This window comes from Mesitornis unicolor, unplaced genomic scaffold (assembly GCF_000695765.1).
Source record: "Mesitornis unicolor isolate BGI_N332 unplaced genomic scaffold, ASM69576v1 scaffold34328, whole genome shotgun sequence".
Taxonomy (NCBI): Eukaryota; Metazoa; Chordata; class Aves; order Mesitornithiformes; family Mesitornithidae; genus Mesitornis; species Mesitornis unicolor.
The window spans coordinates 4,562-15,179 of record NW_010200360.1 but is presented as its reverse complement, the minus strand read 5'-3'; the positions used below and the strand labels follow the sequence as shown (position 1 = coordinate 15,179).

The window sequence follows — 10,618 nt, the reverse complement described above, 5'->3', positions numbered from 1 at the left end:
GTGAGATTTTATGACTTGTGTTGTTAAATGTCATCCTATATTATTACTACGGTCTTCGCTGTGCTGCTTTGATTCTCCTGTGTCAGCGTATTTCTTTAATGCATTCCTCTTTTACATACTGAGTTATTAATTAAATTACTTGAAAGATCACTTAATCTAATCTCTTCAAGAAATGCCACTGCTCTCTTCCTTTGAAAAAATCCTTGCACGGATGTTGAAATTTGCCAGCACTATGCATTCCAGTCAGTTGTTGCAAGCATCTCTGTGATTAGCGTTTGGGTACGTCTGCCTTGCACTCGCTGCAGGCATTCACAAGTTACCTTGTACTTATTGCAGTGGAGTTAATGGCAGCAAAGGATTCCCAGCATTTGCCTGCAAAGGCAGACTGGGGAGCTGAGAAAGTACAGGTTAGTTAACCTGTGTCAAACTTTGTCACAGCTGCACTGCTAGCAGTATCCAAGCTGTTTGAAGGGCATCCTTGGACAAACTTGTATGTCACTGCAGTCATAACATTAAGTTCTGTAGGCTTTAGTGATCTCGGACATGAACTGGAGAGAATATATCAAAATAAAATATAAATTGACATATCAAAATTGACAGAACGTGTGAGGGTGCCACGAAATAATGGTTTCTTCATGCTGTGTTATAAACAGCAAGTGTTTGTCCTCCTAGAGCACTGTGTGCGTAATGGTTTCTTCATGCTGTGTTATAAACAGCGTTTGTCCTCCTAGAGCACTGTGTGCAATGGCCGAGAAGTGAAAGACTTGATATTATTTACTAGGAGGAGCAGGTAGTCTCTGTTCTATTAGGTGCTCAGATTTACAGTAGGTTTTCCTGTTCTTGTTTTGGTTTGATTATGTGCTTTGTAAAAAACTGTTTCTTGCTGTTTCAGCTTCCCAATCTGTTGTTCTATGGCCCACCTGGAACTGGAAAGACTTCCACTATTTTAGCAGCTGCTAGAGAGCTCTATGGGTAAGCTGGAATCAAGTTGCTTTGGTGTAACGGACTATCACATGTCTTCTAATCGTGTGACAGTGTGCCAGTGGTCATTGCCTGTTTTTGTGAAGCTTCTAGGTCTTTTTCAGGAATAGCTTCGCATTCTAGTTCAGCTCTAATGTGAGATTGTTTCTTATTTGCTCTGTCACAAATCATGGATTTATGTTACCAGTATAGACTTACAACACTTGAGACTACCAGCCATGTAACCCTATAGCAAAGAGTATGAAAAGAAATGCATTACTGAGCTTTGTAAAGGAATTCCAATTTTAACGGTATATTCAGTTAGTTGTTAGCTACAAATAGATCTCAAAGCACTTCTTAAAATGTCTGTATGGTAATCTTTTTGTTTATGCACTGTTGAATTGTGTGTGGAAGTAATACTGGGAGTCAGACTAAAATTCAGCTCGAGTACCTTCATGAACTCCTGTGTAACACTTGGGAGTTATTGAGTAGTGAGTTCAGTGACCCATGAGCAAAAAAACAGATGAGAAGGTGGTTTGTTGTTATGAGCAAATCTAATATCGACTTTCCCTGCCCCCATTGTCATGTTTAATTTTTGGCTTGTGTTCTTTTTTGGAAAGAACCACTTCTTGTTTAATAGTAGGAAGACAACTCTACATTGTGCGTCCATTTGGATTCCTGGAACTTAAAATCCACTGTATTTTTTTTTTAAATCAGGGGTGCTGCTGCGGTATAGTACTGCTGCTGAATACTGCCTGTATTATACTTTCTAAATATTTCTTTCTGGTGGTAGTACAATGGCAGAGCATTGCCAGTGATTGTCTTTGGGCATTTCACTTGTTTCTTCCACATTGCTCACAGCATGTAAGTAGAAAAGCATATAACATAGTGCTCTGAAGTTATGAAGCCTAATTCCTGCTTTTTTTTTCTGGATAACTGATGTAATACACTTCACTATTTTCTGTAGTTTGGGAGGCAATTGTAAAAATAGCTAATGAAAATTCATACCTAACATTTAATGATCTTAATTTATCTGTCTTTTAACAAAGTATGCTATGTTGGCAAAACTAATGCCTGCCATTCAAAAAGGCCAGAAGGACTGTTGATACCCTTTATAACATATCATTATAAGAGCTAGTGGCTAACATGTAACAAAAAATTTGCAGGCCTGAATTGTTCCGGCAAAGAGTCCTTGAGTTAAATGCTTCTGATGAGCGTGGAATACAAGTGATTCGGGAAAAGGTGAAGGCATTTGCTCAGCTGACTGCATCTGGAAGCCGTTCAGAGTAAGTGCTGGATCAAAGCTCTCTCTGTTTGATGGACTTTCTCGCTTAGGACAGAATGTGGTGTTGGTTTTAACTTTATAATTCTAATATAAATGATGGGTCAGCATTGCCCAGAAGTTTGCAACACACCCAGTGCTTTGGCTAAGCTTTCACTTCATGCAATTTCATGTTGAGAGTTTGAGTACCTGGGAGGAACTTTTACTAATGCTGTTAGAGAGGGGCAGATGGAGAAGACCCAAGGATCAAGCCTTCTGGATTTGGTGATATGTTGTTGTCTGACTACCACAGAAAAGCTGCTTTGGGTGAACTGTGGTGAAAATTATTTCTCTAGTACCTCTAATCTGCAGCATCTCATACAAGATGGGTGCTGGTTTATCAGATGCTAGTAAGAATCTGGTATTAGGTGGTGAGAAACCCTGGGGAGATGAAGCTGTGTGTGTGGAAAAGACAGATTGTGGAAAGTAGCAGGAAAAAACTGCACGCTAGGACTGTCTGGCAATAAATGGTCTGATGTACTGAAGTTAGTCTGTTGCAGTGTTCTTTAAACTTCAGGAAACCAGGAAGCCTATAAAAAGAAACTTAAAGCAAAAGTACATATTTTAGAGGACTTTTGCAGTAGTCAAATGTCACGTCTTTCTATGGGAACTGAGTTCCCCCCTTTATTACAAATACTAGTCCTTATTTAAAAATAATCAGAAAGATTGAACCTCTGAATATGTTCTGTTTATCAGGTACAATTACTTAAGTAAAATATGACTTGCTATTTGCAGTGATTTTTTTTTTTTACCTCAGTCTAGACATTGCATGTCTCCTGGATAACAGACTTCTTATTTTCCAGTGGTAAAGCTTGTCCTCCTTTTAAAATTGTAATTCTGGATGAAGCGGACTCTATGACTTCGGCAGCCCAGGCAGCCTTGAGGCGCACAATGGAAAAAGAATCCAAAACAACACGTTTTTGCCTAATCTGTAACTACATCAGCAGGTGTGTGGAGGATTTGTTCCTTATTTGGACTTGTTGCTCTTACTATTCTCTACTTTTTTTTTTCCTTCAGAGAGGTTCATACCTGGTTTTCATAGTTTTGAGTTAATAAGGATGTAACTGTGTGAATACAAGACTGAAGACAATGTTTAGGCATCAACTTTTATTCTTTACAATGTTGTAGTTTTAAGGTTATGCAGCCCTTTTCTGCCTTGATAGCTTTGTCTGAATGAACTTGACCCGTGCATTCATATATGAAGCATTTGCTGTCCTTTCTTTCAGAATAATTGAACCTTTAACATCCCGATGCTCCAAATTCCGCTTCAAGCCTTTATCAGACAAAATCCAACAGCAGAGGCTGTTGGACGTTGCTGAGAAGGAACATGTGAAAATCAGTAGTGAGGTAACGTAATGGTTATCATGGAATTTTATTGCTTAATCCAGTGTATAATTACATTACAGTGAAAGATGCTAAGTCAGCATACTTTTCCAGACTGCTCAGTTATATTAAATACAATCTATAAACTCATGCAGATATTATTCTCCTTCCATAGACGGGATGAATTTTAAGAGTCTTCCTAAAACCACAGAAATGTCTGCCAGAGAAGACTGAAGCAAAACTGTAGGGTTATTTGTTCTGTGCTGAGTAGACTTGCATGAAACCATGCTTCATTCTGAAATTGCCAGCACATGTTTATATGAGTATAGAGGTTGCTTTGTAACTTGTCCTGGTTTACTGGGATAGAATTTTAAAGTCAGTTTTTTGCTGTGCAGAATAAGGACAACAACACTTCGTTTTGTTCATGGGAACAAGGTGATGAGACTGGTGAAGGTTTCAGCTGAAGCTGGTGTGCAATGCTCAAGGTCTTCAGTGGTCTTGAGATAAACAGGTGTAGAGGCTGGGGGAAGTGGAAACCCAGGGTAATTGACCCCAAGCTCCAGGCTGACCCATTAGTACTATTCCATACCATAAATGTCACATTCTCTATAAACTGGGGAGTTTGCTGGGGACGACTTCTTCCTTTTCCACATCTTGAGAGGGATTTGTTTACTGCCTTACCCCGAGGCCTACTTCCCCACAATATTGGCTGAGTAGAACTGTGTACTTCCTATTATAACTGTTATTAGTTTTCAAAAATTATTATTTTATTAAATACATTTATATTTCAACCCATGAATCTCTTTTCCTTTTCCCATCCCCTATCCCTGGGTGGGGAAGAGACACTGAGTGACAGAGGAAGTGTATAAACAACAACAGTTGTATCTCGTGCCTGACAGTCTGCTTTGGGCACTACTCGATGTTTTAAAAGCAGTGTGTTGAGAAAGTGTACTGAATTTAGTGAACAGTGAAAATATAACTTGGCATTTTCTGACATAATTTTCAGGCAATATCTTACCTTGTTAAAGTGTCAGAAGGGGACTTAAGAAAAGCAATTACTTTTCTTCAAAGTGCCACTCGCCTAATGGGTGGAAAAGAGATCACAGAGAAGATAGTCACTGAAATTGCTGGGGTAAGCTTTGCTTTACAGTTCTTCCTGTAATTAGTCTGAAAAGCACTTCTGTAGTTAAGTGTACTTACTGACTGTATCTACCTTTGCTCAAAGTTTGATTGAAAAGTTGTTTAATGCCTATTAGTATTGCAGTATGATACCCATACACCATCCACCAGAATTTTAAAGACTGCCTGACTCTGTACACTTACTGCATAACAAGTTTCTAGCAACTTATCATCTAAGTCAAGGAAAACTGTAAAATGGACTTGTAAGTGAAGTAAATATTCTTCCCATGAATGCACAATGTATTGCCTTTGTGGGACAGTAGACTAGAATGTCTTTTGGCACTTCTGTATATATATATGCATGTGTCTGTAAGTGTAGATCATTGCAAAATAGGGTTTGGAGACACCACAGGGGAATAACTTTCAGTAGCAGCTCATTTTCACCTTAACGTTCACAGTGCCAGTGTCTTTTCAGGGATGTGTGTAGATTCTTGCTTTTTAAGAAAACAGGAGTGATTTCTTCTGGAATGACATAGATCATCCTGACAGGGACAGGAGGAACCTGAGAGGAAATGCATTTAGTAAAACGTTTGTGAAGGTGTTCCTATAGCAACAAAACACCCCCTAAAGCAAGAAATATGTGATTAGGCATTGAGGAGCTGAAAAATAAATGAGCTTTAATGATGGACACACTTTCCTTGAAGGTGCTACCATCAGAGCTAATTGTAAGGGTTGTGAGGTTTTCACTTTGATGGAACCAGAGGCAATTGCTGCTGTGCATGTTTTACAGAACAGTTTAAAATAATTTTCTCAGTGAACTCATTCAGTTTTGTGTATCTAGCTGTCGAAAAGCTGGATTTCACTTAAAGATCACTGTAAATGACAATTTCTAAGACATGTGGTGGAAGTTGACTGTAATGATAGGAAAGGGAAGCATGAAATTCCATTACTGAATAATGCTTGTTTAAACCAAAGGAACCCAACTTTGTCTTCATAAAGACTTCAGGTTTTTGGTTGTACATAACTTCTGTGACCCTGGAGTGACTTTAGTACAAAAGATTAATAAAGAAGCTTTGAAACCAAACTGTCCAGACACTCGGCTGCTAGGAATGACAATGGCTAGAGGGGGAGAATGTGGGCAGTGCTTCTCTGCTCAGAGATAAGTAATGGCATCTGTCGGCTTTTTTTCTTCTGATTTATTGACTGATCTTGTTGCATGAGGCTTTTTTGGTATGTCCCTGGTGTGTCACTGCGGGGGAAACTTGATTTGGTACAGAAAGCATTGGCTGATCTAAGTGTTGAAGTAGGTCCTCCACTGAGTCAGTGTCCTGAATTGGCAGTTGTGTGTTTGGATTTACCAAGGTGACTTTGACAATTCACTGTCATGATAGAGTTTTTATTTTAATACCACCAGTATAGGACAAATATTACAGCCTAGCTCTCACTCTTCAAATGTAGCGAGGCTGTCTCATATACTTGCTTGAAAGTAGTTGGGTGTGTAGAGGAAATGCTAAAAAAGCCTCCTGCATAAACAATTTGTCTGTTACTGTAAGCATCAACTTTAGATTTAAGTTCACAAAGTTGAAATTGAGAAATGTAACTTGTTACAGGTCATCCCTAGAGAAAGAACTGAAGAACTGCTCTCTGTCTGCCAGAGTGGCTCCTTTGAGAAACTGGAAACATTGGCAAAGGTAGAGTCCTCATGATGCTCCAGCCTTGGATGTTCTGGGGTTTGATTTTATTAAAAAAAGGTTTGGCCTTACAGATCTAGCAACTACCAGATGAAGAAAACACATCAAAGCAGGTGGCACTTGAAAATGTGAAAGCAGTGAAACTGCCACATGATGCTGTGGATGCTGAGCTTTCCTAATTTTAGATTGGACAGGTTCAGTGGAGGCTGTTAACTGCCTAAAATGTCTCTTGCTTACAAAATCCCTGAGATGTAAATTGTCAGAAGCTGGAAGAATATTTGGGCAAAATTGTTGTGCTTGTGCGGTCTTTCCTAGGTGCTCCCTTTGGGTCACCGTCAGGCAGGATGGACTGTATACAACTACCAAATTGTCCCAAAAATGTTCCCTAACAAATTGTGGTACAGTCCCTCAGTTCAGACTGAATTCTTCAGATTGTTTTTCCAGTTTGTGGTGTTTCTGCTGCTGAATTACTTCCATTTTCCTCCATCCCTGACACAGAATCTCATAAACGAAGGATATGCTGTTGCTCAGCTTGTAAACCAGCTGCACGATGCTGTTGTTGAAAGCGAAGATTACAGTGACAAGCAGAAATCTGTCATAGCTGAGAAACTCGCGGTAAGTCTGTAGCTTCACTTAAAAACAAAACACATTCATCTCTACTGATTAATTTTTGTTTACACAGTCCCCTAAGAAGTACACATAATTACATATTTGATTTTTAGTCCTGAGTATTTCTTGGTAGAAGCTGAATTTTTGTCCTGTCATGAGAAGGAACTGAAATCCAGTCAAGTGAATTAGAAGCTGTATTATATTGTTCTAAAGGTGCTCAAGCAAAGGCTTTGTGGGGGTTTCTTTTGTTTGTTCTTAATATTAATCAGGAGGAAAAACTAAGGCAGGATTTTAAGTCAGCACTTAAATTTAGAACTGCACTCCTACCTGTCACATCTTGGCCTCCTCAGGAACATAGAGGCTAGAGAAGTTTTTCCCAGTTCAGTATTACAGGATGTGATGTGTGACTGCTGCAGAAGTCATTGCCAATTCAGTGAACGGTTGGCAAACTTCACCTTGGTGTTCTCTGCTGTACCTGAGCCAGCTGGCTTGAGCACCACCACCATTTTAAAAGGGTTCCACCTTCTCTTTTTGCAGGAAGTGGACAAATGCTTGGCAGATGGTGCTGATGAATTCTTGCAGTTGATGAGTCTGTGTGCTCTTGTGATGCAGCAACTGACACACAACATCTAACTCCAGCAGTGACTGGCAGCAGAGGAGAGCAGCATTGTTTCATGGGTGGCTGGGGTTCTGAGAGTGGGGACCTGGGTACTTTTGTATTTTTTTGCAATAAAAGGACTGCTCAGCAGTTGGAAAAACTCATGCTAGAGTATTTGACTTTTTTTTTTTACACTAAGATCTCTGTAGTAGTGCTCCTGCTTTGCAGTTTTGTTGTAGACTTACACAGGGAAAGGTAAATGCATCAGAAATAAGTCTGTACATATGATAGAGACACCATCAGCTGGAAGCTTAGCACACTTTTCCTTTCTGGCCATGTTTCTTGGTTTTGAAAGCACTGACTTTGCAAAATGATCACACCTATTAAATACAAGGCTTCCAAAGGAGCTCAGCTCCTGATGGAGCATGTGCCATGTTACCTCCATCCTCTACCAGGCCCTTTAACTAGAAAGTGATTTAATACTTTAGCATTAAGTTCTGCTTAACATTACTTTGTTCAAGTTAAGACCAAGAGTGGGGTGAAAGGTCAGAGCATGTTCTGAAGACATGGCTTAGATTTTCCTGAGCTGTCTCATTCCATTGTCACAATTTCCAAAGCTGTTGCCTGTGTGAAGAACACAGCTCCCAGGGAAGATTTAGCACCTGTGGTGTACTCGTGGACTCACAGGTCTGTCCTGTGAAAGCTGAATTCCCTGTACTGCTCCACCTCCTTGAACACAAACTGATGCAGGCAGCAGGCCTTTTAATACTGACTTAAATCATGAGCCCTTTTCTACTCTGATGAAAGGGTATTTCAGTGTTATGAACACATCACTTACCCAGTATAGCCCCTGTAGTTACTAATGAAGCTGAGAATCACCCAGCAGCCCAGTAACTGAAAAAAAACCACAGCTCAAGACAAAGCAGCCAACACTTTCACCCTCCACAGTTACCAAGAGCTCTTTTTCCCCTGCAAACAAGACCCTCTCTGACCAAGAAGCAACTATTTACAATTTAAGTGAATATAGAATTATTTTATTGAACATTCAAACTTCATTAAGACATGTGCAATATGGCAAATTTTACTGGGTTTAACCCTAACTAAGACAATAGTATGATTGCTTGCTTGCTGGGGCTTAGCAACAGGGTCCAGATCACACTTACCACTAATTAAATATTTTATTGAATAAATACATATGAAACAAAAATGCATTTTAATGCTCTTATAAAAGTTTAGATTTTGAAAGGCCTTTCCAATTCAATCTCAAGTGTAAGTACATACAATAAAGGAAGATAGGCTAGTTTAACATAATTGGCTGACTTTATACAGCACTTATATCTTTTAGTCCATAAGTAAATTATTAAATGATAAAGAACATCTAATACAACCACTTCTATGGAACTAGGAAATAAATTTCTAATAAAGAAAAAATTTACAGACCCCATGACTTTCCACCCAACCCCAACAGTCTAACCCTAAAGTGGATAAAGCCAATGGCTTTCCCCACAAGAGCTCACGACAGAAAGTCGCTTCGCTTATCAAAAATCTGTATTTCTGATCCGTTATGAGCATTGAGACAAGATTCAATATATCCCCAAAGAAAGAAGCACAATGCACGTAGTGAATCGCCTATCAGCAACAGCGACCACTGCATTCAAAACCACCTCATCCCAGGGATTAAATGAGATCAGCCACATTCATTGGCATCTCCTCCACTGTAGTATTGTAGAAAGTCTCAATGTCTCGCAGGATCCTCTTGTCCTCTTCAGTGACAAAATTTATAGCCACACCTTTTCTGCCAAAACGACCACCCCGGCCAATCCTGCACAAAAAGAGAACACATTTACACATGTGGTTAACTACTCTCTAGTCTGCTTCCATGAACAGATCTTGCAAACGTTTAACTGCTGCTCTCATCTGCCACTGGCCAGTTTATGCTGTATTTATGGGACTGGCTGCTACCAAAGCCATGTCTGGTCAGGAAAAACCAGCAGTTAGTGCCAGCAGTACAGGAGTGTCCATCCTATGGAGAGCAGCAGAGCAGAAAAGGCTGCAAAGTAAGACCTTCATTTAACAGTTGATGCTGTGGTGTCAAGTCCCAACTCCACCTCCCTCTCCTCTGTTCAGCCAGACCCACACCACATGCATCCAGTCCCAAGCATAAGGCACACAAGATATAAACTGCTGTTCAAAGACTGGACTGTTCTTAGTTATTCCAATTCTATCCAGTAACATGGAACAGCACTATAGACTTGAGAACTTTTAATTCCAAGCAACTATGTCCAGTGGGAAAACTTAGAGAGGGTTGTTGGTTTTTTAATTTTTTTTAATTTTTTTTAATTCAACAGAAAATTCAAGCTTAAGGTTTTTGTGTAAGCCCAAGCCAGTCATCACTAACATCAGGGTAGTTTAGTTACGCCCACCATCAGTTCTATCTCCCTGCAGACTAAACAAAGCATGGAGTCAACAGGAGCTAAATACACAAAATGGCTCACAGAACTTAGTGAATAATGATGACAAAAAAATATATAAATATATAAATACCAACTCGCTCTTTATTCAAACTGTGCCGCTTATGAATCCACGTCCTAAATTACGTCAACGCCGTTTCTGAGCACCATCCTGTGTCATCAACTGCTGCTATCGACTCCTGTATTATTTTACATCAAGTAACAAAGCACAGTTTACTTAATTTAGGGACAGTCACTGGAAGCACTTAACTAAACCTAGGGAAACACAACTTAAGGTTGCTACCAGAAGACACACGCCACAGAGAAAAGAATCCCACTGCAAGAAGAGCCACCAAGAGCAAACCAGGCACACAGAACATGAACACAGTTGCACCTCCAGGAATGCAGGCAGTCCTGTACAGGTAGTTTGCTACTAATATTAAGGTCTGGTCACTGAATAGCAGCAGCTGGAGATTAGCTAGGACCTACAAGATCTGAGCTCACACTGCTCTCAAGACCTATGCCAGTACTGGCTTTTGTCATCATA

General features: G+C 39.8%; 2 protein-coding genes across 2 annotated transcripts in view; one reads left to right on the top strand and one right to left on the bottom strand.

Annotated features, from left to right (window-relative positions):
- The first annotated feature begins 856 nt into the window (after positions 1-856).
- On the top strand, positions 857-7,672 carry RFC4 (replication factor C (activator 1) 4, 37kDa). The gene is made up of 8 exons (XM_010189734.1): positions 857-972; positions 2,127-2,246; positions 3,085-3,228; positions 3,508-3,628; positions 4,611-4,736; positions 6,334-6,414; positions 6,913-7,029; positions 7,561-7,672. The coding sequence occupies exons 1-8, from the start codon at positions 857-859 to the stop codon at positions 7,654-7,656; spliced, it is 921 nt and encodes a 306-aa protein (XP_010188036.1). The 3' UTR covers positions 7,657-7,672.
- Positions 7,673-8,633: 961 nt separating this feature from the next.
- EIF4A2 (eukaryotic translation initiation factor 4A2) overlaps positions 8,634-10,618 on the bottom strand; it is a 6,117-nt gene continuing 4,132 nt past the window's right edge. The window contains exon 10 of the mRNA XM_010189732.1: positions 8,634-9,443. Coding sequence (XP_010188034.1) covers positions 9,299-9,443 — 145 coding nt within the window. The 3' untranslated portion in view covers positions 8,634-9,298. The remainder of the gene's footprint in view (positions 9,444-10,618) is intronic.